Source organism: Nannospalax galili, unplaced genomic scaffold, assembly GCF_000622305.1.
Source record: "Nannospalax galili isolate Female #2095 unplaced genomic scaffold, S.galili_v1.0 scaffold805, whole genome shotgun sequence".
NCBI lineage: Eukaryota > Metazoa > Chordata > Mammalia > Rodentia > Spalacidae > Nannospalax > Nannospalax galili.
The window spans coordinates 572,289-600,179 of record NW_008353486.1 but is presented as its reverse complement, the minus strand read 5'-3'; the positions used below and the strand labels follow the sequence as shown (position 1 = coordinate 600,179).

The window sequence follows — 27,891 nt, the reverse complement described above, 5'->3', positions numbered from 1 at the left end:
TATATATATATATGCAAAATCACTCCTATTTTAGACTACCCTTTTGCTATGATGTTTTGGTCCAAGTTGTTCCTGGGAAATTAGGAAAAACCAGGTGGGAAGAAGTCTGGGTAAGGGGTTCTTAAGAACCAAGTGTGGCTAAGAAGAACAGTGTGGGAGTTCTTTGCTAGGCTGAAGAAGTTAAATCACAGCCTAAGAACAGGAAGACCCCAAGTTACCAACTGAGAGGAACATGAAAGTGTTAACAAGAGATAAAGTAGTGAGAAGTAGTTAGGAAAATTCAGGTGCCTGGGTTGAGTGGAGGAGTCAGTCGCTGTATATAGAATGTAATGTATAGAACAGGATGTCTGGAATGGTCTTGGGCCCTTTTGCTGGGCATGGGATGAGGAAGCAGGGATGCACAGTGAACTCTGGAAAGCAGCGGCCATGATCTTGGTGGTCATTCGTTTATTATTTCCACGGTTCATCGGTGCCCACATCCAGTTGTCTTTTTTCTTTCTGTCCCTTTTCCTCTTCTCTTCCCTTTTAAGGTCACTTGGGTCTCTTTCCTCTTTTTACATTCCAACCCCCACGATCTCAAGTATGTAAGTCATCTCACTGGTCACTTACAGATCACACTTCCTCTGTGCTTCTAGTTTGCTATGTACCCAGTAGTCTTCCAACAATTCTAATCTGAAGAATTTCATTATTCCTGTTTAGCTACTTAGTAAGAATAAGTCCTAATTCTGAAATTTGACAGACATCTTTCATTTGCCCTGATTTCTCTTTGCCACCTACACACTAAATTAGTTGCCTACCTGTCCTAAATAAGCCTTGTATCTTTCTAATTTTATGTATGTGCTCTTCCTTCCTTTCTTACTCTCTCTGTCTCTCCCAAAATCTACCAATTCTCAAATGCTTTATATCGTTGAGATCTCATCATTTTGAGAGTTCCCTGCCCTTTTAAATCATTGCTTAATTATTTAGTTCAGTGTTGAAAGTTTTTGGGAAAAAATATTTTATTTGTCATAATATGTCTTTGATTCATGTGTTCATGAATATACTTAACAGGTATTATATGATAGTATGCTAATGATATTAGAGAAACAATTGTGAGGTAATACACTGAGTTTTATGTAATTGAAAAATTAATGATGGTTGTAATACCTAAAAAAGCAAATCAGTGGTTTTATCTAAATTCATGCCACTTACCTTTCTTTTCATTCATTTTCAATTAGCAAACAGATACTGCTTGAGAAAATATATGATAATAAATAGCAAGCTATGTTCCAAGCTTATGTCCAAGAAAGATTCCCTCAGGGTCTTTGCAGTATTTTTTTTAATACACATCCATTTTAAATGTCTTGCTGGCGCCGTGGTGTCACAGCAGTGCCTTCTTAATTCTTTCTTTGCTATCGTGTTTTACATTAGGGTTCTATTTGCCCTCAAGCATCCTGTCCTCCCCACAGCAGTCAAAATAGGCAACTGAATACCTCACTGCTCTGGCAGAAGACAAGTGGTTTGCAGTTTATTAAGTGCTAAGTAATCTCTGCTTCTAAAGCACATTTTTATTTTGCAGAAGAACATTATCAACAATACATTACTGAAATGATTTCTAGTTTACATGTTACTTTTTAAAAATTGAGTCTGAATTAGAATTCTGTAAAAATAATTCTAAAAAATGGCTTCTTAAGATTTTATTACCTCTCTGTCCTCAAAGTTTGACTCATCACCCTAAAGCTGGATCAAGTTCAGTTTAGTAATACTTTTATCTACTCTCCAAGACTAGCTGTTTGCGATCCACATGGCCTTTTGAGACACCAGAAACTGACATAAACTACCTTATATAATTAAAATAAACAGAAATTGTAAAAGCTAAAAAAATTTTTTTAATGAATGAAAATTTATGTTGTGGTTGAAATGTTATTTATTCTGTTATTTTTTGTGTGTAGTTATTCTTCTTGTCCAATAGTAAAGCAATAGCCTGTCTTTTTGCGCTCTACTTTTGTTCCAGTCCTGTGTCTCCTTTGCTAGTTTTGCTCCCCAGAGAAATGCGTAAGTGGCTTACATTGCTCAGCTCGGTAGCCCGTTTCACTTACTTTTCAATCCCTGTCCACACCTCTTTCCCAAAATGTAGAGTCCAGAATTCTTGTGAAATTCTTTGCTACTTCAAAACAACTGTTTATGAACTAATACAATATTTGAGGAAAACAAGCTCAGTCTTGACTGCTTCCTCAGGCAGATTTTTTAGACCAGGAAATTACCAGCATTCTTTTTCGCTGGTAGCATTCTTGAGTAAGATGCAAGATGTTTCAAAAGTGTTTTAAAAACATGTGTAGAGTATAAAGGTGGCAAGGCATCTTGAAGATTAGCAAGGTGTATTGATCTGGTCTCCCACCCTTCCCATTCCAGTTGTTGCAGATTTTAACAAAGCACCTTATTTACTCCATGAATGCCCTTCAGTGTTACGGAGTCTTCTTGGCAGGTAGTTGAAACTCAAGACAAAGGGTGAAGAACCCACATTTTTCTGTCTCTCGCCCTCCCTCCGTCACTGCAGACCACTTGCAAAGCCCTCTCTTTAATCACACCTATTTTGGGTAGTTCACGGGATTGTGGCGAGTCCATGAGCAAGTCCAGTCATGGCGTGGCAGGCCATTTTCTTTCTCTGCCTCACTCGTACGTGCTTGCACTTATCATCACGCTGTCCCAACGTGGTGTTTCTCTCCTCGGCTGCCATGTCTGCTTTTGCAGGGCTCAGTTCCTGTTCAGCGTACCTTCATGCTACCGTCCGTTGCTTTCTGCTGCACATCTCTTCCTGCAGCACATTTCCCTCAGTCCTTGTACCACATTGCAACTTGACATGAGTTCTGGGAGACGAGCCCAGGCCATGGCTGGACTGACCCCCTCCCCCCCAATTTCCCTGTGGCAAATGCGAAGGACAGACTGGTTTACTCTTAACACCGGAAGCACTCCACCAAGCTCCTTCTGCCTATTCTTTCCAAAATACTGTAACTTTCAAACTTAAAAATATAGGCTTTCAAGTTTTTAAAAAATATTTTATTTATTATTTTTTTATTTTATGTGTATGCGTGGATTGCCTGCATGTAGGTAAGTGCACCCTTGTCGTACAATGCCCGCAGACAGAAGAGGCTGTCAGATCCCCTGGAACTGGAGTTTCAGACAGTTAGCTGCCATGTGGGTGCTGGGATTCAAACCCAGGTCTTCTGCAAGAACAGCCAGTGTTCTTAACCTCTGAGCTGTCTCTCCAGTCCCGGCTTTCAAGTTGTAAAAGTACTTCTGCCTCTTAGAAATAGCCAAAGTGAGCTACTAAAAAGAATGCGGTCTACTTTCCTTTTCCCTCGTCTTTATGTAACAAAAAATAGCTTAACTTCAACCTTGCCTTTGCCCAAATTGTCATAAATTATAGTTATTGGCACCTGAATAAACTTTGAGAAGTAGGATTTCTTATTTTGTAGTGTAGTCTGGAAACTGGTGACGGCCGAAGCTGTTTCAGAAGTGTGTATCTGTTTCAACGGATTCTTCTTTTTTAAATATTTTATTATTTTTATTTTTATATGTATGAGTGTATTGCCTGAATGTATATAAGTGCACTTGTGTCATACAGTGCCTGCAGAGATCAGAAAAGGGTGTTGGGTTCCCTGGAACTGGAGTCACAGATGGTTGTTAGCTGCCATGTGGGTGCTAGGAATCGAGCCCTCAGCAAGAGCAGCCAGTGTTCTTAATTGCAGAGCCATCTCTCCAGCCCCAGCAGATTCTTCTTTATCACAATGAGATATCAACCCATTTGCATATCCTAATTCAAATAAACATCTTCATATATGGATGCCTTTCCTTCATAAACCACCTATTATACTTAGTACTAATTCAGTATGCAGTAGTGATTCGCATCTAGTTACAGTAAAGCAGGACCAGAGATGGAGGGGTCCTTTGTCTCATCTGCTACCTGTAAAGGCTTTTTTTTTTTTTTTTTTTTTTTTTTTTTTTTTGTCCTTTTGAGACAGGGTCTCCCTGTAGCCACAGCTGGTCTGAACTCACTGTGTAGATCAGGCTGACCCTGATCTCATAGAGTTCCACCAGCCTCTGCTGGGATTAAAGGTGTGCGCCACCACACCTGGCCTTTAAAGCAAGGATGAGAATGATTCGAGGAAGAGAATACATTTAAGAGCAATCCAAAAATCATTATTGTAGCCTGTTTCATTCATTCCTTCCCTCCCTCCTTCCCTTTCTCCCTCCCCCACCCCCTTTTTCTTTGTGTGTACTCTGTGTGGTGTATGCATGTGACTGTGGGTGAGTGGCCTGTGCTTGCACATGCAGAGGCCAGAGCAGTACTGCAGTGTGCGCTAATACTGTCCTCTGCTATATTGTCTTGAGATGGAGTCTCTCTGTGAACTGGAAGCTCACCGTTTTGGCCAGGCTGGCTAGCCAGTGAGCTCTTGGATCTGCTCATCTCCGTCCCCAACCCCTCCCCTTGGGATTAAAGACATGTACAGCCATGCTGGGCTTTTTATGTGGGTGCTGGGGATTCAAACTCAAGTCCTCATGCTTGTAGCACAAGCACTCTTGCTCTAACTCAGCTCCCCAGCCCTTTCTTGCTCTTCTGCTTCATTGCTTTCCACGTGTATCTGTCGTTGTGGAACATGCAGTCCTTTGATTCAAACTATCCTGTGTATTCCCTCCCACATCTCTGTATACAACAATACAGAGAGCAATGGGGGAGCCTGCAGAGCCCCTGGAGCTAGACTGTGAGTTAAAGCTTGCCTTCACTAAGAGACGGTTATGTGACCTCAGGTCCACATTGCAGTGCTGGTCCTACCACAAGAGAGCTATGAGGGCTAAATGGGGTAGTACATATACCAAATGTTTAGAACAAGTGTTTAATGTTGTCTACTGTCATCGTCATCACCACCATCATCATTAGACTGATGAAATCCTGTGTTTCTTTGAGCACTTAACTAACATTTTGCAACCTCTTGGAGGCTTTCTCACAGCTCTGCTGTTTGGGCAGGATTGAGCTCTTTTAGGCTACCACATTTTTCATGACGCACTGTGTCTCCTTATCTGAATATACTTGTTTCTTGATGATTGTAAAGATGAAGAGCCAGAGATGTTTATACTGTCTAAAATTACTGCGGATTATCATTCTTAATGATATGGAAAATGTTTGAGGTACTTCTAATGGTAAAGAGACTGAAAGCTTTTTCCTCCATTGAAAGTTTTTTAAAATTTAAATTTAAAATATTTTATTATTTTTATTTTATGTGTATGTGAGTGCACCCATGTTGTGCAATGCTGTGGAGGTCAGAAGAGGGCTTCAGATTCCCCTGGAACTGGAGGTATGGGCGGTTCATAGCCGCCATATGGGTGCTAGGAATCAAACCCGGGTCCTCTGCAAGAGCAGTCAGTGCTCTTAACTGCTGAGCCATCTCTCCAGCCTCCCATTAAAAGTTTTTTAAAAATACTTTTCAAATTTGTTTTGTTTCCCAGAAGTTTATTGCAAAGAACATTCTTTTATAATTTCTATAATGTCTTTAACTTATATCACTATATGCACTCCTAATATATAGCATAGTATATCTCTAGCAGAATGCCATATGAATCTCCAAGCAAGCATTTGAGAGCTATATAAATATCTTTTAAATATCTGTAAGATGTTAATTTCTTCCAGAGTCAGTCTGGCCTTTTCCCAATCAGTCTAAACTAATGATGTCCTATTTGAGAAACAAAAAGTATCAATAGTGTGTATCACTAGCTCCTGCTTTTAAAATGAGAGGAGGTACAGGCTGTATGTCTTCACCATCTTGCTTTTAAAAATGTGGTTATATTGCATCATGATATGCAGATTAACAAACTATCTGAATATCACTGGTTTTTACATAATTAATTTTTAAGTAATTGTGCCTCATATAATAGTAACTATTTACCTTGCATATTCCACTGTAGCCTGTTTATATGTGGGATAGCTTAGATGTTTGTTTTATATATTAAAATGTATCACAGAGTATGTTTGTACTTCATAACTATGTAGCAGACCTACTTTTTCTGAAAATTACAACATAGAAAATGTTCAAATACTGAATAATTCTAAATATACTTTGCACTTTAACCAAACATATGCTGTTGAACACCCAAATATATATAGTCTTCATACCACATTTCTCACTATGATGACATAGTAAATTCAGGAAAGGAAGTATATTTTCCTTTTTCTAGAGCTTAGTTCTGGATGGTTAAACAAATACAGGAAAATGTGTTTAATCTAATGGACCAAATCTCAAATATCAGTAGTGACAATTGATTCTTTTTACTATTTCTAAGGGATTTAGGTTTTATTGGTAACAGAAAATAATTAATTTGTATCTCTCTTTTTAAAATTATTTTCAAACAGGACAGAGATTCCTTTGCCATCAGATGTCTTTCTGCTTGACTGAACTACACCTGTGGTCTTTGAAGAGTACCTTACACATTGGGGGTAAATGAACTCTGGATCAATTTCAGTGTTTTTCAAATCTCTTATACTGTTATTAATAAGTAATAGCAAAGGTTACAGCCTGGATTTGCCAGATGAAGTTGCAGTTTTTCTTTTTCTTTTTTCATCCTTAGTGAAAAAAATGATTCCTTTTACTCTTATTAACTTACTTTTAGCTTGAGTTGTGAAAATTAATTTTATTAGCTTACTGTGCATTTCCTCTAAAAATACACACGTTCAGTTTTTATTGGGATTGTTCGACTAATTTATAATCATCATGAATATTTACAGACTAGCTCATGGAAAGGCATTTCCATTTGAAATTAAAATAGCATTTCAGACATGTAGCTGAGGGATGCAGTTATTTATGTTCTTTCCATTTCACATTTATTGAAGTATTATTGTGTTTTAACAGTGTCTATTAATAATTTAGGATAAAATATTTCATTAGAAAGTAACTTATAAAGTGTTTCTTTAATCATCAAATCAATTTTTATATTTAGAAAGAGGTTTATACTTACATGCTTTTTTTTTTTTTTTTTTTTTTTTTTTTTGAGACAGGGTGTCCCTGTAGCCCCAGCTGTCCTGGAACTCGCTATGTAGACCAGGATGGCCTTGAACTCACAGAGATCTGCCTGCCTCTGCCTCCCAAGTGTTGGGATTAAAGGCGTGTGCCACCACGCCTGGCTTACACATACATGTTTTTTATAGCTTTGTAAAGTACTCTTTCTTACTATTGAACATGTAATTACAAATGAATGTCATATTTTCATTTATTCTTCCTTAAAATGTATAGAGATAGAATTTCCAGTTTAAGATTTGACACGTATTTGCTTCTTCCCAAAACTCTTCTAAAATAAGATCAATTGGATTAAAATAAAGAAAGCATAAACCCACAAAAGCTGAGATTAGGAAAAGGGCACCTGAAACTGGACAGTTCTTGGAAAATAGAAGCCACGAAGGAGTTAGTGGAGCTGAAAGCATCTGAATAGCATTTGCCTACAGAAGAGGATGCTAGTGACAGCCAATTTTTATCTTAAAACTTCAGAAAGGTACAGAAACTTGAGCATGTATTGCAGAGATGGGGGTGTGACATGTGTAAAATATTTAATTACGGAGCCGCTACACTTTGAGACACCAGAGCCAATGGAGAAGCCCTGCTGCACTGCACACTGACGGTAGGGAGGAAACTGAAGCTGATGTGCTGATGGATGAGGTCCTCTTAATCCCATTTGGTTCTGAGAATGTCTTCTTACCTTTGTATATTTGCCAAGAAGGAAGGAGCTTGAGGAATTGAATTCTTCCCCTGAGTATTGAATGAGCCCAGAGGGGAAAGCAGCTACGCCAATGTTTGAAAGGTCCCCCAGAAACACCCTAGTCCCTGGCTGGTCAGTGATGCCTCCTCGGTGGAAAACTCTATTCATCTATGCATAGCTTCAGCTAGATGCCCAGCACCTCACTTGCTAAGTATCATTAGATACCTGAGGAAAATCTTCAACAGGAAAGAAAACAAACAAACAAAAAGTAGACAGGGAAAAGGATTTCTGGAGAAACAGATAATATAGGAAGGGGAGAGAATGCGCACAAACCCGAGGAGAGCTACGAACATATGAAGCAAAAGCAAAATACAGAAGCTTCAGAAAACATTGACATTAAGCTCATGTCTTGAAATTTAAAAGCACAAAGCAGGAAAAGATTAAAACTCAAAAGTGGAAAGAAATCATCTCAGAAAATAGTTTTCTTCCTTTTCATATTTGCATGTTTCTTCTCTGCAGGCGTCCACATCTTCAGTTAATCAGTCCATCACTGCTATGCTCCGGTCTCCCGTTCCTATGTCCACTCCCTCCCCTGTGTGGATATTCTTTGACACAAGTTGAACTGTATCCACATGTGAATGTCTTGCTCATCTTGTTTGGCTTCTAATATTCCACACCAGGCCATCATGCCATTCATGTCCTTTGTACCTACAAGGGTTCTAAGGTATCATGTCCTTTAACCCTGCATGGGCACCTTCCTCACCAGTACTGGCACTTCTTATAGGAGAGGTCTCCGTGTGTGGGTGCTCTCCTTTGTCCTACTTAATATTCAGTCTCACTGGGCCAGATGCAGTAAAGTCAGATTTGTGCGTAGAATTCAGAGTCCCTTGTGATCTTGCTAGTTCTGTTCTAGAGTTGTAAATATTTGGATGTATGAAAGGTATTAATTACAAACGGGAGTATTTTAGTAGGGGATATTGCCAGCATGCATCCTGCCAGTGTTTCTTAGCGCTTAGACTTAAGTAACAAGAAAAATTTAAAATTGAAGTGTAATTAAAATTAAAATGGAGTACTGAAAAATGTACAGATAGTAAGAGTACACTGTGAACTCTCAAAAGATGAGCACGCTTGTGAAATCACCACCTACTTAGCAAATAAAATGTCACAAGTGCTCCAGGGGCCACACCCACCTGGTTAGTCCTTAGGAGGATATTTTCCATCTATTAGACATCCAATTGCATTCTTTTAAAAAATGTCTTAATTAATTTCACGATGAGTAAAATATAGTTTCAGTATAAGAGTATTAAGTATACATGACTGATTAGTTTGAAGAAATATATTTGAAGAATTAATTACAGCAGTTATACAATTTTCCCTTTTGGTTTTAGCAGTTTGCAGGCAGGCAGTCACTAGGGGGCAGCCTTACTGCTTCCACTTTGTGAAAAACAGTTGTAACCCCCTTATGTTATAACTGAGAATTATTTTTGCATGGAAGAAAACAAATGTTACTTCAATAAAAGAGATATTTCATTATTCATAGACGTGGACAAGATTATTCTGTTCTCCTCTGTTTAAATGGTAAGAACAGAATTCCTTGGTTAAATCAATGTCAACATCTGCGAAGTCTCACTTTGTTTCATACCTAACCCAGCAGAGCATCTGAATTTGAGTGGGCTTGGAAGCTTTTTGACTCTAAACAAGTTTCAGATAATAATTTATCCATACCTCCCTGTAATCCTCCATTTCTTCTTGCAGATTTCCTCCCAAATGCTTTAGGATAGGAACTAAATTTTTTGAGCTAAATTGGAGAAAAGCAAGCCACAGCTCGGAATCCAACAGCTAGGGCATTTTCTTGCATCCACTGACTTCATTTGGCATTGCTTAGTGGCAGTTCCTTTTGGTAGCGCCCTGTGAAAAATATCAGAGGAAGTGTGAAAGAGAAAACTTGGTCTTCCTTGATTTCTGTTCTTTACTAATCTTTCCCTCATGCCATTCTACTGCTGTGTGTTTCCTTCTGCCATTCTAATTTTTCTCATTAGATTGATGAACTTTCCAGTTTCTGCGTATCCCTAGAATAGATGAACCCATGTCCAGATGCTTTTGAGCTATTTTATTTCTAGTAACATAAGGAGACTGTTTCTGCTTCCCTCCCCACAATTCCCTCCAATATAGTATGATTTGGCTTCTTATTCTCCAGAACTTTTTACCATAATTTAATGTTATTTCTTTCTTTCTATAGATAGAGACATCGGAGTCTACCAGTATTATGACAAGAAAGACCCACCAGGTAAAGTCCGTACCTATTATACTTAACTAGTTTTACAAATGAAATATTCTAAGCAATGAAATAGTGACCATTAAAAATTGCTAATAAGCTTTAGATAAATTCTAAAATCATAAGAGCAATGACTTCAGTTTTTTTAAAAGAAAAATGCTGCGATTGATATCTGTCTGATTTACTGGAATAAAACAACATTGAAAAATGCTGTTGAAGAACATGAAAATTTTCATTTTGTTCTTGATCAGACTGATAACAGGACAGTCTATTGGCATTTATTTATTGGTGTTCCAGTAGAGGGCATTGTTAATGCACTGGTCCCTTGATGCTGGCCTCCTGGATCCTCACCTGATATCTGAAATAGACATTTCTGAGTGAATGATCAATTTTCTTTATCTGATTAAGCCTGTTAATCCAAGAAGTTTTATGATGGGCCAAAAGGTCTCCCTAGCTAGAGTTACTTCCTGCCTGTTCTTCACTGAAATGGGGGCTGTGAGGAACCTGGGTACTTAGCACGGTGGTTAATAGGCTGACTTCATAGCTCTGATGACAGACTGCAGCAGCGTCTTTCTGGGCTCCCTATCTGATGAGATTGGAAGCACAGGATATTGGCCCACCTGTTGTGCTATGTAAGCCTTTTCACTGCAAATTAAGAAAATAGCTCCATGACGTGCAAACATCTACATTGTGACATTTTTTTTCTCAACTGTCCTTTTGAAAGCTAAGCATCATGTATTAATCTTGGTGTGTGTAACAATCTATGTATCACATTAGAAATACAAGATACTATAATAAAAAACAAATTCCTCTTCTTTTCATCTCTCCTTTGCCACAATGTCAGCAGCAGAGCATGGTAACTTAGAAGAGAAGCAAAGGTTGGCAGAATGTAAGTTCACTTTATATTTTTTGGAATTATAAAAGTAGAGAGTGGATATTACAAAATGTGCTGCTTTCTGCACAGATTGGAAATGTTACTCTGTTCACATTTCTTATGATCACACATTCCTATTGTTTATGTACAAGAACTCATAACTAAAAATTGTATCTGTTAGGCTTTTCTTATTTAAATAATTGATATCTCTACTCTGTACTATTTTGGTAAGATACGTGCTTGTGAAAACAAACTTTCTTAATGAAGTGTATTTGTATTATTTAATATTTTAAAACTACATGTACCATGCTTAAATTCTGTTAACATTTAATGATTTATATTTTTCCTAAATTGCTAACATTTTCCTTTTTTAAAATTTATTTTTAATTACAATTGAATCGGTTATTTTGTATGTGTGTGCATGTATGCATATGCCTGTACCACAGCATGTGTGTGGAGGTCAGAGGACACTTTCCACCATATGGATCTTGAGATCAAACTCAGGTTGTCAAGCAACAGGTGCGTTTACCTGCTGGGCCTTCACGCTGGCCCTGTTTTGCTTATTTTAATAAAGTAGGATTTGTAATGTCAGTGTTTTTATTTTATTTAGTTTTTCTTAGTCTAAAAATATAATTATGTTTTATGTATAATATAGGTACAATGTGATGTGGTTTTAATGGATTAAAGTTAAATGTAATTTAAAATTTTATTTGGAATATAGCTAGGCCTGAAAATCCCACTTCTCCTATTTTAGGTGGTTGAACTGGCATTTAATTTTTAGAATACTGTATTAGTATCTGCAACACGTATTTTAAAATTTGTACCTATGTTCTACACATCAGAATTGTGTTTATAGAGCCAAATTAATTTTCTGAAATAAGATATATAGCAATTCTCTCCAATTTAGATATCTGTATATACTGTATATTATTTTTATATATGTACATGACATACATATATTCATATCACTGTTCTTATTTAGAATGATTAATTATGAGAATCTAAAGATTAATTCATTTTTATGATGGCTTTAATGTGTAATTAGTATTATTTGATGTGAGGGAAGTGCTTTATAACTAAGACCCCCAGCCAAATTTTATTACTTTTAGACAGATCTAGTTTTAATTTGTTTTAGGCTAACATTGTGCCTCTACTAAATAACCTTTCAATTAAAATTATTTAAGACAAATCAAAGGTATATTGTTATTGAATTGCGGTATAGATTTTAGAAATAATTATTTTAATGAGCACTATTAGTGCCTAATTTGTGAAAACTTAGATTCCCTCTTTTTTTTTCTGTAGTGGTAGTGTGTGTTGCTTTGATCACATTTAAATGCATTTTCTAAATACCTTTTTGTATTTTATTTCTTTCCTCACCCTATTTAACCTATTCATGAGGAATTGAATTCTAAGTTGGCTACTTGCAGAACTTGAAATTTTTTTTGATCAAACCTTAATTATTTTCATGTGAAAATTTTTTAAATAATAAAGCTTGGGTCATTTGCTATGAGGCACCGCTAGATTCCTAGGCCTACCAAAATCTCCCAAGGCTGCTAGAAGTCTTGTTGTTCATCATCACAAAATTATAATCAGGGAGATTAGCTTGTGGTAAAAATCCTGTTCCTATAGGAAAGCCTTTTAAAAGACTGTCATTTAATGATAGAAATGAAATCCACTTCCTGTCAATTATGGAGGTGTCTTATTTTAATCTTCCTAAGGCGCAGTGCAAGCAGAGTTTCTTTTTTAAATCATGTTTAACTAACTGTTGTACATGTTTTATTTGCCAGCACGAGATTATCCTTGGACCCTCAAAAACAGACGCCCAGAAAAACTTCGAGACTCACTCAAAGAGTTAGAGGTATCTTTCAAAAGGTTTAAAAAATGGCAACAAGCAAATGTGTTTTAAAACATCTTTCAACAGTTTTAATTTTCATAAAGGATCAGCTCTCGTGGTGATGATAGCTTCGCCTTTGTCCGGAGAGTTCCCAAACAGTTGCATCTTTGTGTGGCATGTTGATCTTCTTCTTCTTTTTTTCTTTGCAAATCAGAAGCACTTTAACTGATAATGGCCAAGAGCGTAGCCAACTGCACTCTCTCTTTTTCTGTTGTTCTTCAGGAACTGATGCAAAACAGTCGGTGTGTGCTGAGCAAATGGAAGAACAAATACCTCTGTCAGGTAAATGGTTTGACAAGCTTTCGCGGTGTTTAACCAGTGAAGCTGAAAGCTATGTAATAATTGGTATTCTTGTGTTATGATAGGTAATGGGGAAAAAAAACTTTTCAGGAATGGATAGTTCATAGTTTGAATTCTAGTCATTCTAAAATGAATGTTAGACCGATTGACACAGGCCGCTAGGCGACCTCATTAATCAGGGTAGTTGTACTGATGTCCTGCAAACACTAATAAAAATCTTTTCAGGTAGTGTTTGTTATTTGGATTTGTCTGATGTTGTATAAAAAGTTCACAGGTCTATTTTTTGAATGAAGATGATACTATAGTACAAAAATGTTTTCAATAAACCTCTCTTATAGACATTTATGAATACCATATTTGTGGAAATTAACAAACAAGTAAGAGTGAAACAAGAGATTTAGTCTTACATGCTGACTTGTTTACTGTGGTAGCCACTAGTCATATGTGGCTATTTAAATAATTAAATAAAATTGAATTTCAGTTCCTCAGTTACACCTCCGCATTTTAAGTTCCTAGTTAAGACACATCTGTCCTATGGGACAATGCAGACACAGAGCATTTCTATGACAGAAAGTTCTATTGGACTGCCATATTAGGGCCTATGCAATGTAAAATACCCGATGGGAGAGTCAGAGAATAAGCAGGACATAATAACTAGTGTATATTGATCACAAAATAAGGGACAGATGTCTTAGCTTTGCTTAATTCACTTAAAAATACTATTTGCGTTATTTAAGGTTAAGCCTAGATTTAGAGTTCGGTTTAGGGCTAGGGTTAGGTTTAGGTATATGGCTAGGGCTGGGTTTAGTCTTAGGTTTAGGGCTAGTGTTAGGTTTAGATTTAGGCTAGGATTAGGTTTAAGGTTAGATCTAGGTTTAGAGAAAAGCTTAGGGCTAGGTGTCTATTTAGGTTTAGGGTTAGGCTTTGGTCTAGGGGGAGGGATAGGGTTGAAGTTAGGTTTTGGGATAGATTTAGGGTTATGGTTAAGACTAACACTAACCTTAAATAACCCAAGCACTAACTCAACCCCTAACCCTAACCTGAGCAAGGCCTAACCCTAACATTAACCGTACACCCCAAATAACCTTAGACTTAACACTGAGAATAATCCTAAACCTAGCCCTAATGCTAACCCCAACCCTAGTCCTAATCCTAAACCTAACCCTAAACCAGAATGTAACCCTAGCCCTAAACCTAACCCTAACTCTAACCGTAGCCCTAAACATAACCCTAACCTAGACCTAGCCCTAAATATAACCCTAATCCTAAAAATAACTGAAGCACTAACTCTAACACTAAATTTAACCCTAGACCTTTTTCTAAACCTAACATTAACCCTATCCCTCAATATAACCCTAGTCCTAACCATAACCCCAAACTTACCCCCCCAAAATACTATTTGAATAGAAAATTTTACTTGCTTGTGATAAAAGGGATAATCATAGTATGCACTCATTTATGTCGCATCATTACTGTCAATATTTACAATTTATTTATGGGATCAAGGATACTGTTTCAACTTTATGTTTTAAACTATAATTTATAATTTATTTTTCAGTTTTGAGAATTTCATACATGAGCATTGTATTTGCATTATTTCCATCTAACCAGTCCCCTCCCAACCTCCTAACTTCTTCCATGTCCCCCCACTCTCTTATTCTATTCTTTGATTATATATGATTTTATATAATATATATGATGGGGCATGGAATCAATTTACTGGTGCTCTTGTATACCTGTGTTTAGAGCTGCCCACTTTGGATTAGATTACCTGCAAAATTTCCCCCATTCATCTTGGCATGTCAACTGGTTTTGTCATTGTGTAGAACTTGTTAGATTCCCATCTGTGGAGATTTATTGGGGTAGCTTCCCTGTCATGTCTAGAATGCATTAACTAGTGGCAAGTATCTTCTCCCTCTGCCTCTTACATTCTTTCTGTCCTCTCTTCTATGATGTTCCCTAGCCTTAGGTGTAGAGGTTACATTGTAGACATATCACTCTGGCCTGGGCACCTCACAGTCACTTATTCTCTGCATTTGACCAGTTGTGGGACTTTGTAGTAGCCCTCATCTGTTGAAGAAAGGAGCTTCCTTGATTAGTGGTGAGAGCTACACCTGTCTGTAAATATAAGGCTATGTATTGGAATATAGTAAGAAATTATTTTGATCTAGGGAAGTGACCCTCTCTAGGGTCTGTGACCTCTCCAGTCATGTGTATTTGGCAATGTTTCAGTACCACACATGAATTCCTTTCCACTGAACAGATCTTAAGTCCAATTAGACAGCTATTGATTACCCAAGATAAAAGTGCCACTATTACATAAATAGAATTTGCTGGGCTGGTCATTGTGGTTTGTAGGCTTTATAGCAGTATAAGATCACTGATGAGTTTTCTCCCTTAGCAGCTTGCATAGTATCTTTTGATTGTATGAGAGCTGGTCTTTGAGGAGGAGGCTTCCTGGTCAGTTCCAGCTCAGTTGCTCCAAGTCCTGTGTTATGAAGTGTGTTGTGTCTTCAGCAATAGCGTCTTACCTTCAAAGTTTTGGGATGCAATCAAGGACTTATGTGAGTGCATGTGTACAATTGAAGGCTATCCAAAAATCACAGTGCCAAGCAAGGGAAACTTCCCTCGAAGTTGTTGGTCAAGGCAGTCCAAGAGACTACCAAAGTAATACACTGCTATTTTTAAAAATACATAAGCATTCTTTTTGTAGGCTAGGCCCAAGGTTCTATTCAAAACCTCCAAATGTAAAATTTTTAGTATTTACAAATACAATTTAATCTACTTCAATATAGACTGTCATTTTCTCTAATTTTCTTCTTCATATAAAACTTTCTTATTTTTTTTTGTCTAAGTTGGTCTCCCTTTAGTAGTGAGGTAACTACCTTATCTGGCATAAATTTCTACTTTCTAAAGACTGTTTACAAGGCTGAATGAATAATTTTAGAATGATAACATGTTAAATTTACCTTGGGGTACTCTTCAAAAGAATGGAATTGTTGTAAAATTATAACTTATTTGCATAGAAATTTTTGATCAGACCTTAAATCTTGAATATAAAATGTGCTCCAGTAAGTTTCAAATTTAGTACAGCATTAACCAGTACTTCCTAGTGCCATTACTTACTTTAAAAACAGGCTAAAAATTATTTGGCTGGAGGGCAAGCCTGCCACCTACATTAAGAGGTGTGTCTCATGGACTCCGCCCTTACCATCACCTGGGGTGAGTTGAAACATGTCAGGCATCTTAAAAAATGCAGTGAAGCATCCCAGTTAGACCGTCATTTTCAGAGAGATTTCATTGTCTTTTGAGTTAACAGCAAGTGTGTGTGTGTAAGACGTACATGTGTGTGCAGGTACACAGCATGCAAAGGCCAGGAGGACTTTGTGTGTCTTCCTCTATTGTGGTCCACCTTATCATTTTGCATTTTTTTTTAGTCTTTTTGAGACAAGGTCTCCATGTAGCCCTAGCTGCCCTAAAATTGCTTTGTAGACCAGGCTGGCCTTGAACTCATAGAGATCTGCCTGCCTCTGCCTCCCAAGTGCTGGGATTAAAGGCGTGCGCCACCACTCCCTGCCACCTTGTCATTTTGAAACAGGGTCTCTTACTGAACCTGAAGCCTATTGGTTTGGTTAGACTGGCTGTCCAGTGAGCTCCAGGAACCTGCCTGCCTCTACCCCCACCCCCACCCCAGTGCTGGATTACAGGGCTTTCACATGGGTGCTGGGGATTTGCACTCTGGTCCCCTTCCTTTCACACCAAGCACTCTCACCTACTGAGCCATCTTCTTAACCTCCACTCCTCTGCTAATGTAAAATTTTACGAAGAAATGATAAACTTAGGATTTAGAGAATTTGTTTTACTTGCTGTCTCTTTTGTTGTTGTTGTTGTTGTTGTTGTTGAGAGTTGGGGTTTTGTTATTGTTGTTGGTGGTGGTTTTTTGAGTTGGTCTCCCTGTTGCCCCAGCTAGCCTGGAATTCATTGTGTAGACCACGCTGGCCTCCACCTCAGAGATCTGCCTGCCTTTGCCCTCCCCACCCCCACCCCTCATTGCTGGTATTAAAGGCATGTGCCCCTAGGCCTGGTAGTTGCTGTCTCTTTAAGGAACCCTCAAAAGATCCAGTTGAATAGAAAACTGTGAAGAGACTACAGCAATATAAAGGGTTGAAGAAGATGTAATCTGAGCTTAGATCTTTTCTGTGTCAAATAAGGATGTATAGGTTTGTCATCACTACCCAAGCTTAGTTTTTGCTGATGATCCAATGACCTATAAATTGTAAAGTCTAAAAAAAATTATTTCCTCCACTTGTAAACTGAGAGCAGTCTACAAATCAAGACACCTATGCATGAGGTTGGGCCTTACAAAACACTTTTGGGACTTGTTTTTCAAGCTATTCATATCGTTAGTTTGAGAAGTTTTAAAAGGTGCAAGATACAACTTAGAGTTTTAATTTTAGCACCTTATACATATATTGTCACTTTTTTGTCTCCAGAAATAATTAACAGAAAGTATTTAATAATTTCCTGCTTTGACTTTCTTAAGCTGTTTTTATAAACTTTTTTTCTTTCTTTTTTTTTTTAAGAGAAAAAATAGTTTCAGTATCAAACACTATTAAATAGTTCATCACTCTGGTGGGATGTTAAATTCTATATAAAGTATTGTGACCTCAGTCACATTCAGTCTACAGATTATTTTGTAATTGGTTGAAAACAGCATTTTCATTAATTATAGATATAACTTCACAGACACTTATTTTTAGCTAAAACTCTTTGACTCGTGTATGTATATTTAGCTACAAAAGTATATAATATAATCGGCTCTATTCTGGTTTCTGGCCTGAAACACTGTCCTATAATACTTTTATTATTAGAGGACTGCTATATAAAAATTAGTATTATAGAAGGATTAGCCTGGTTGTGGTGTGTAAGGTAAAAAATGGACCAGAAGGAGTAAAATGATATCAAAGGATGTACACAATGAGGCACAGAGAGATTTGAAAGCCAGTTGGGAAGTATAGAATGCTAGCTAAACAGTTAGTTTTCCCATTTTATGTGAAATGGCCAAAGGTAACCAAATAATCATATTATTGACAGTATGGAACTGTGGTGAAAGGTTGGATTTTTAAAATTTAAATCAGTTTTGTTTAAGAATTTCCAGCAATGACAGTTCTTTGTTTTGTTTTGTGTTTGAGACAGGGTCTCCCTGTAACCCTAGCTGGCCTGAAACTCGATATGTAGACCAGGCTGGCCTCAATCTTACAGATCTGCCTTTGCCTCTGCTGGGATTAAAGGTGTGCACCACCACACCTGAACAACTAGGCTGGGCCCATTTCCTTTCTATAGTGACTAGAGCAGCAATAAACATGGGGGTACAAATGTCTCTAAGATATGGTGTTCTCTGGGTGTATGCCCAGAAGTGAGATAACTGAGTCATATGGTAGCTCTATTTTTAATTTTTTGAGGAACCTCCAAAATGATTCCGATAACAGCTGTATTAATTTACCCTCCTCCCTGTAGTAAATAGTGTTCCTCTTTCTCCACTTCCTCTCCAACATTTATTGTCAGATTTCTTGATAATAACCCCATCCTGACTGGGGTGAGGTGGTATCTCGATAATAACCCCATCCTGACTGGGGGAGGTGGTATCTCGATAATAACCCCATCCTGACTGGGGTGAGGTGGTATCTTGTATTTCCCTGATGACTAGAGATGTTGAACACTTTTTAAAATAGTTGTAGGCCAGTTTTTTTTTTTTTGAAACTAATTTGCTGGCCTATTTGTTGATTGGTAATTTTTTCCTTGGTATTTAATTTTTACAATTCTTTGTATAGTGTGGATATTAGCCCCTTGTCTGATGTAGAGCTGGTAAAGATTTTCTCCCATCTGTGGGCTGTGTGCTTTGCTGATAGCTTCTTTTGCTGTGCAGAGACTTTTCAATTTCATATATTCTATCTATTAATACTTGGGGCTAATTCCTGTGCTACTGATGTTCTATTCATAAAGTTTTTGATTACCCCAATGTCCTGAAGAGTATTCCCTATATTTTCATCTAGGAGTTTCAAGTTTTAAATTAAGGTCTTTAATCTATTTCAAAATAAATATTGTACAAGGTAAAAGTTCTGAGTTTAATTTCATTCTTCTGCAGGTGGAAATCCAGGTCCGCCAACACCATTTGTTGACTAGGCTATCCTTTTTCCAATGTATGTTTTTACTTCCTTTATCAAGAATTAGGTAGGCATAGACTGTCATTTTGTTTTCAGGTCCTCTATTCTGTTCTTTTGATCTCCCTGTCTGTTTTCATGAGAGTAGCAGACTATCACTGTAGCTCTGTAGTATAATTTGAGGTAGGATTACATTGGCTCTTTGTGGTCTTGTATGGTTACATATGAATTTTTGGATTATTTTCTAGTTCCTGTAAAATATGACATTGGAATTTTGATAGGCCTTGCATTCAGTCTGTAGATTAGTTCTGGTGATATAGCCATTTTTCTAATATTGATTCTGCCAATCCAGGAGCAGGGACAGTCTTTCTGTTGTCTAGTATTTTCTTCGATTTCCTTTCTCAGTATTTTGTTTTCATTGTAGAGGTCTTTGTCTTTTTTGGTTAGGTGTATTCCTAGGCACTTAATTTTTGGGGGTGCTATTTTGAATGGCTGTTTGTCATAGTTTCTTTCTCTGAGACCATATTGTTGATATATATATATATGATGCATTACATTTATTAATTTATGTATGTTGAACCAAATTTACCTTTCTTGGATGAAGCGTACTTTGTCATAAAGTATGATCTTCTTAATACATTCTTGAATTTGGTTTGTTAGTATTTGTGGAGAACTTTTGCACCTCTGTTCATGAAAGAAATGGGTCTTTAGTTTTCTTTGTTGTTGTTGTTGTTGTTGTGTTTTTACTTGGTCTAGGTATTAGAATAATACTGACTCTATTAAATGAATTTTGTAGTGTTCCTTCATTTTCTATTTTATGTAACAAGTTAATAAATGTTGGGATGAGATCTTCCTTGAAAGCTTGATAGAATTCAGCAGTAAAGCTGCCTGGCCCTGAGCTCTTCTCTAAGGGAATCTTTATTACAATGTTAGTCTCATTGCCTGTAATGGACCTCTTTAAGTTACTTCTTCCTTTGGTTTTAATTTTGTAAATCATATGCATTTAGAAATTGTTCTATTTCTTCTAAGCTGTTTAGAGTATAAGTTTGCCAAGTAGTCACTAATAATGTTCTGTATTTCATTGGATTCGGTTGTAATAATAACTTTTTGGTTTCTATTTTTGTTTGTGTGTCTTCTCTCTTTTTCTTTGTATCAGATGACTAAGGGGTTTTGTTTGTTTGTTTGTTTGTTTTTTAAAATCTTGCACACTTTTCAAAGAACCAATTCCTTGTTTGGTTAATTATATATATTGTTCTTTTCTTTTTGAGACAGGGTTTCCCTGTAGCCCCAGCTGGCCTGGAACTCACTATGTAGACCAGGCTGGCCTTGAACTCACACAGATCCTCCTGCCTCTGCCTCCCAAGTGCTGGGACTAAAGAAAGGCATGTGCCACCACACCCAGCATTTTTTTTTTATGTGAGTCCTTAACTCTACAGGTTTTCTCTTAGGACTACCCTGACTGCATCACAGAGGTTCCAGAGTTGCTGGTCAGTTGTGTTCCCATTATCATTTGTCACTAGGAACTATTAATTTCATCTCTAATTTCTTGAATGACCTATTGTTCATTCAAGAATATATTGTTTAGTTTCCAAGTATTTTTGTTGTTACTATGGTTTCTCTTGTTTTTAATTTCCATTGTGATCTGATAAGATGCAAGGAATTATCTGGGTTTTTTTGTTATTATTAATACCTGATCCTATTAGATGATTGATTTTGGAAAAGGTTGTGTGTGCTACTGGAAAAAAAAAGTGTATTCTTTATCTGTTGGGTGGACTTTTCTACATTTGTCAGTTAAATCAAGTTGATACATAGTATACTAGCTTTAAGATTTTTCTTGACTTATTTTTAATTTGAAGATCTATCTAAAGTGAGAGTGGGGTGTTAAAGTCCCCTACTGTTACTGTGTCAGAACCTATGGCTTATTATGCCTTTTGGTGTTTGTGTCATAAAATTAGAGACTCCAATGTTTAGTGCATAAATGTTTACTATTGTTATTTCTTCTTAATGAATTGTGCCCTTTATTAGTATATAAGATCCTTTTTTATCTCTTCTAACTAGTTGGGTATGAAATTTTCTTTATCTGATATCAGGAGCTTGTTTACAGTTTCCATTTGCTTGTTAGCTTGTTATGTTGAGGTTTTGTCTTTGATGACTAGGTGTGTTTCTTGGGCACAACATATAGTTAATGTTTTTAATATCTTTATTATTTTTATTATTTTGTGTGTATGAGTGCATGTATATAAGTACACCCTTGTTGTACAATACCCACAGAGGTCAGGAAAGGGCATTGGATTCCCTGGAACTGGAGGTACAGATGATTATCTGCCGTGTGGATGCTGGGAACTGAACTCAGGTCTTCTGCAAGAGCTGTCAGTACTCATAACCACTGAGCCATCTCTCCAGCCCCTAGTTCTTGTTTTTTTAATCCAGTCCATTTGTCTATATCATTCTAGCAGTGAGTTGAAGCCTTGTACATTTAAGGTTATTATAGAAAGGGGCTTGCTATTTCCTATGAATTTGTTTGCTGATCTTCTATTTTGCTGAATCATTGTATTTCTTTTCCTTCTTTTATATGAGTTTGCTGAGTTGCTATGTTTAACATGAGGTTTTCTTTCTTGGGTTTAGTTTGTTTATCAGTTCTTTTCATGGAATGTATACTTCCATGTATTCACGTGGGAGAGGTTTTCTTCCTTCTTCGTCCCTGTATAGTATTCTATTAATTTTCTATAATGTTGGCTTGATTGTCAAAAGTTGCATAAATTTGTGTTTGTCTTAAATACCCTTACATCTCCATCAATTTTAAGATAACTTAGCAGAGTACAGTATTATTGGCTTGAAGTTATTTGCTTTCAGAAGTTGAAATTTTTCATTCCATGCTCTTCTGGTTTTAATAGCTGCTGATGAAAAGTCTGGGGAGAGTCTGATACTTTTGCCTTTGTGTGTAACTTGAGGTTTTCCTCGTGTTGTTTTTAGGATTATTTCTTTTCTTTGTGTTTTTGACATCCTGTCTGTGATTTGTCATGGTGAGTTTCTTCTCTGGTCTTGTCTATTTGAAGTTCTATATACCTCTTGTGTTTGAATGTCTACTTCATGTTCTAACTTTGGGAAATTTTTGCTATAATTTCATTGAACAGTCTGTTCCATTTGATTTTAGTTCTGCTCTGTCTTCTATACCATGAATGTTCAGGTTTGGCCTGTTGAAAGTATCCTTGGATGTATTCTTCAAAGTTTTGTTCATTCTTTAATTTTTTCATATATATATATTTATATGCTGTTTGTATTATTGTCTGCTTCTGTCCCTAAAATGTGTTCTTCTACATGATCCTATCTGTCAATGATGGTATCTGTTGTGGTTTTTATTTGATTGACCTTCTTCATTTCAAGTGTTTCTGTTTGATTCCTTTTCAATGTTACAGATCTCTTTGCTGAACTTTTCTTCCATACTTTGGACTTTTGCTTCAGTTCACTGATAGTTTCATTCACTTTGGAGACTGTTTTGTCAAAGTCTTGGGTAGATTTCTGTAATTCATGCATTCGTTTGATTCCTGTGGCTGGTCATTAATTCTTTTAGTTTCCTCAGTCATTTTGGCTATCTCTGTAGTTTTGAATTCCCTTATGGTGAATTGGTCAGTTGGAGGTGGGTCACAGGTGGTGGTGGTTGTGTCATATTCTTTGTGTTTCTTATTTTGTTTTCCGTGATTCTTCTTATAGGGATATCTACATAAGGCTTAGCCTCAGAGAACTGGTGGAACTCAGTGTTGATTGTCTAATGAAAATGCTGAGGCAATCCCATCTTAGCTATGTGCCAATAGGATACCAGGTGGGGTCACATACCAGGCCTCAAGGTAACCAGACAGGGCCACTACCCAGTTACTCCCTGAACTATGTCAACTCACTAGAGGCAGAACCCTTAATGTCAGACCCACTAAAGTCCTGGACCACAGCAGTATAGACTGCCAAGCATGCAGTGACCACTAGAACCACAGAAACCTAAACTCCTGCACCCAGTCTGCCCTGAAGAGACCACTGTAGCCAAACCCCAGTCTCTCAGGGAACCCTGGGCACATTGGAGCTAAAAACTCAGGCCCTGCACTGACCTCTGACCCCACTAGGGCTGAAGGTCTGGTTCAATGGTGCGCCCAGGTCCCTCCAGAGATGAGTATCTAGTACTTATATGCTCCCCGGACCCTCTGGAGCAGAAAGCATGCTATGCAGTCCTATAGGCACTGAAGGCCTAGTTGCAATGCGCTGTCTAAGTCTGCTGGAGCCAGAGGCCTGGTCCCACCAAACTTCCCTCTTTCCGCCTGAAATGAAGGTCTGGTAGTGCTGAGCTCCTCACTGCCCAACAGAAAGGCATATAAGATTGGATCTGAAAATTTTACAAGAGACAGCCAAAGAGATGATGTTAAAACCATCCAGTGTAGTACCTTACTAAGGGGAGATGAGTATTGTTAGAGAAGAACTAAGAACCAAGCAGTTAGAGGATATAGATGGAAAATTCAGCCAGCAGAAGAGAACAGTAGTCAGGATAATGAGGAACTATAGAAAAACTTGTTTCTGTAAAAAGTAGGGGGCTTAGAAGTCCAAGGGCCTGAAAAAATTAAAGGAGATTGTTTCTTGTTTAACATTTTACTGCTTTAAAAGATCAATGTTGTTAAGTTACTAACAGGCATTTATTGAGACTCAACAATAAACTCATCTGTTACTGGGGACTGAAATACTGAAAATATTACATGAATTTTTTATTATTTGAGAATTTTGTACATTCATACAATGTGCTCTGGTCAAGTCCATCCCCATTCCCTCCCCACCAATTTCTTCCTTTTCTTTTTTTTAATTTTAATTTTTATTTTAGTTTTTGTATATTTTAACTGAATTTTTTTGTATTTAATATCTGAACATTAAAAATAAAGGATTGTTGTTGATTCAAATTACTGGTTAAGATTTTATAGAGGAGACTACACTTAATTAAACTGAACTTTGAAGAAAGGACATAATTTAGGCAAGGAGAAGGAAAACACTCCTGGCAGGAGGGAAAGTGTCAGCTGAGATAAACTGTCTTTAGATAATTAAAGTTTTTTATTACTTTTATTTTATGTATATGAGTATATTGCCTGCATATGTGTAAGTGCACCCATGTCGTGCAATGCCCATGGAAGTCAGAAGAGGGCGTCAGATCCCCTGGAACTGGAGTTATGAACAGTTGTTAGCTGCCAAGTAGATATTGGGAACCAAACCTGGATCCTCTGCAAGAACAGCAGGTGCTCTGAACCACTGAGCCATCTCTCCAACCACTGTCTTTAGATAATTTAAAAGCAAGGGTTGGAAAGGTTTCCTGAAAGGATTTCACTATAGATGTTCATTTATGTGTTTATGACTTCTTTAAAAATTTTTGTGTGGTATATGTGTATGTATGTGTATGTGAATGTGTATGTATGTGGTATATGTGTATGTATGTGTATGTAAATGAAAAAGTTATAACTCATAAGGACAAAGACAAGAAAAAAGTCATGATAATGAGAAATACCAGTTAGTTTTTTGATATTAAAAACCTAAGTGGCTATGTGGGAAATGACTGCAAGCTAAAGGCTATGGTAAAAATCAGTGGCTATAAAAAATATGTCAATAGGAAGTAAATGTTTTGTGTTGTAGAAAGCCAGAAAGGTATAGATTTTGAAAACATCACGTGAACAACACTCTAAAACTGAAAATAAGAGAATTTGTTGAAAGCTTGTGTAAACAGCAACCAAGCTAGAACTGTAGGCATACAAGCAATTTCTGGTGCTGAGTTATGGAGCTTAATAAAGAGCAGATGGGAGGGGCTAGCCTGAAAATGGAATGATGAAAATTCCCCCTCTCTGCCCCATAGCTAGGCTTATGCTTGCATTTTATTTGTTTATAGATCCTTTCTCCAGAAAAGTGAATTCTAGTCTCCAGATATATGTGTATGTGTGTATACATATATGTATATTTAAAATATAACCAGATTGACAGAGATCACCATACCTTCAAAAAAATTCTCTGTTTGTAAATATGTAAGCTCTGAGGCTAAAACAGAAAACGGAAAGGGCTGGGAGCTTGCAATTAACAGAACTAAATTCAGATATAAAATTAGTACCCACAAAAAGTAGAGAAGCTATTGCATCCTTGAAATAATAATAGAATGCTCTTTTTTTTTTTTTTTTGGTTTTTTTGAGACAGGATCTCCCTGTAGCCCCAGCTGTCCTGGAACTCACTATGTAGACCAGGCTGGCCTTGAACTCACAGAGATTTACCTGCCTCTGCCTCCCAAGTGCTGGGATTAATAGAATGCTCTTTTTTAAAATAATCAGGAAAAGGGAAAAGAAACTGTTGCAAATTAAAAATATGAAGTTGTAGGTCTGGGAACATAGCTTAGTGGGAGGGGGCCTCCCTAGCATATACAAGATCCTAGACACAATCCCTACTAGATTGAAAAAAACATAAAACAAGCAGTATTAATCACTTTGAAAAAGAATATAAGAGTATAAATAGAAAAATTAACAGAAGCATCAAAAGGTGAAGTTGAAATATCCTTATACTGTAAGACAGACTGACAAAAAGATCTAATAATGAACCCTAGCAGGCAGAGCATAAGAAAATTCACCAAAAAGATCTACTGTTTAGAAATCAAAACTGGGAGAGAAACAAAGGAGTAAAAGAAGAAAATATCCAAGAACAGAAAGAAGGCACAATTCCAGTTTTTCATGGGAATTAAAAAATATATTTATCATTTTTCTGTTTTATGTGTATGAGTGTATTGCTTACATGTATGTAAGTGCATCTGTGTTGTGTAGTGCCTGAGGAAGTCAGAAGACGGCATCAGTTTCCCCTGGAACTGGAGTTACAGACAGCTGTTAGCTGCCATTGGATGCTGGGAATCGAACCTAGATCCTCTGCAAGAGCAGCCAGTGCTCTTACTGCTGGGTCATCTCTCCAGCCCCTTAATGGAAAATTTACATTTTATTATGTAATGAAAATACATTCCAGGAATGGAACTCAGGTCATCAGACTTGATGGCAAGCACTCTTGCACTCTAAGCTATCTCACTGGCCCTCCTCCTTATGTTTTGAGACAGGATTTCTCATTGAATCTAGAGCTCACCAATTTGACTAGAGTGGCTGGCCAACAAGCCCTAGGAATCCTCCTGTTTCTGCCTCCTCAGTGCTGGGATTACAGGCAAGTGTTGAAGCACCCAGAGGATCAAACAGGTCCTCATGCTTGCACAACAAGCATTTCACTGACTGAGCCAACTCCCCAGCCCCTAGATGCTCTTTATCTTAATATAAACTTACATGAATATGATGGTCCACAAATTACTCCATTCTGAGTAAGTCTCAGGCATGCTATCCCCACTCTCTAGCACAGTGCCACTTTATTCTTGAAACCCAGTTTCCGGGGTACATGCCGTCTTTGTTCTACCCTATCTCTCTGGCTATTCCGTGTTTCATCTCCTCCGTTCCCCCATTTACTAAAACTCCAAATTTTGGTGCCCTGAGGCTTAGTCCTTTACACTCTATTTCTGTCTACAGTCACTCCTTGGTGATCACCAATTTCTAAACTTTAATACATCTGTGTAGTAGCCTCTCAACTTTCTCTCTCAAACCTCCCCCTGAACTACAAACTCAATAATTTATTTGACTTCCTCGCTTGGCTATCTAATGGACAAGACAGACATAACGTGTCCACATCTATGCTCCTGATACATTTCTCAGAAATTCTGTTCCCATTATTTTCCATCTCAATAAATGGTAACTACTCTCCCAGTTACTCAGAAGTTTCTTCTATAACCCTTCAGTTGGCCCATTGGAAAGTCTGATGCTTCAACAATCAAAATATACATAGAATAAGGCCATCTCACCATTCTGCTACTACTGTGCCGTCAAAGACACCATCAGGCCTCACCAGACGACGTCAACAAGCTAGAAGTAGTGACTCACCAGCTTTCCTCCTCATTCCCTTTGGTCTCTTCCCATCACAATAGCCATTGTATCCAGGTTAAAAAATAAATCAGAGCACATCCTTCTTCTGCTCAAAACTTTTCAAGAGCTCACCTTCTTAGAGTAAAAGCCACACCCTTTCAGTGTCCTAGAAAGCCTGTTACCATTAATGTCTCATTTATTCCTTCCTCAATCCTTCTTGCTCAGTCCAGTGGCCACTTACTTAAGGCAGAAGTGTTTCATATATCCAATTCTAACTATAAGAACAGAGAAGTTGAATATTTTTAATTGCTTATATAACTAAACTAACATCAGAATCTGTTAATAAAAAATAACGGCTATTGGAGAAGCATCTAGCAATATTTTAAATGTCTGTTATCTACCCCACACACCTCTTTTTTTTTCTCTATAGTCCCAACTGGCCTGGAACTCACTGTGTAGACCAGGCTAGCTTCAATCTCATGAGATCCACCTGCCTGTGCCTCCCAAGTGCTGGCATTAGAGGCATGTGCCACCATGCCTAGCCCTATTTCTTGATTTTAGTCATGTTATCATGAATGAGGATTTACTTCTTTTGTATCTCTTTTCATTAATTCTTATAATTATTAATTCTCTTATGTAAGATAACCTAACAGTTCCATTGCTCCTCTATAGCATCTTTCTTGGAACTTTCTAGCTCTTGCTTTAATTTGGTGCAGTTGCTTTTC

General features: G+C 37.3%; 1 protein-coding gene across 5 annotated transcripts in view; it reads left to right on the top strand.

Moving 5' to 3' along the window:
• Positions 1-27,891, top strand: part of Wdpcp (WD repeat containing planar cell polarity effector) — a 370,658-nt gene that overhangs the window by 104,897 nt on the left and 237,870 nt on the right. For 3 of the 5 annotated variants that reach the window (XM_029554808.1, XM_008850627.3, XM_029554806.1), the window contains exons 2-6: positions 6,386-6,469; positions 9,962-10,009; positions 10,842-10,886; positions 12,659-12,729; positions 12,988-13,047. In XM_029554808.1, coding sequence (XP_029410668.1) covers positions 6,409-6,469; positions 9,962-10,009; positions 10,842-10,886; positions 12,659-12,729; positions 12,988-13,047 — 285 coding nt within the window. In that variant the 5' untranslated portion in view covers positions 6,386-6,408. Of the gene's footprint in view, positions 1-6,385; positions 6,470-9,961; positions 10,010-10,841; positions 10,887-12,658; positions 12,730-12,987; positions 13,048-27,891 lie in introns of those variants that run through there. The other 2 variants (XM_029554805.1, XM_029554807.1) reach the window with 2 other exon arrangements.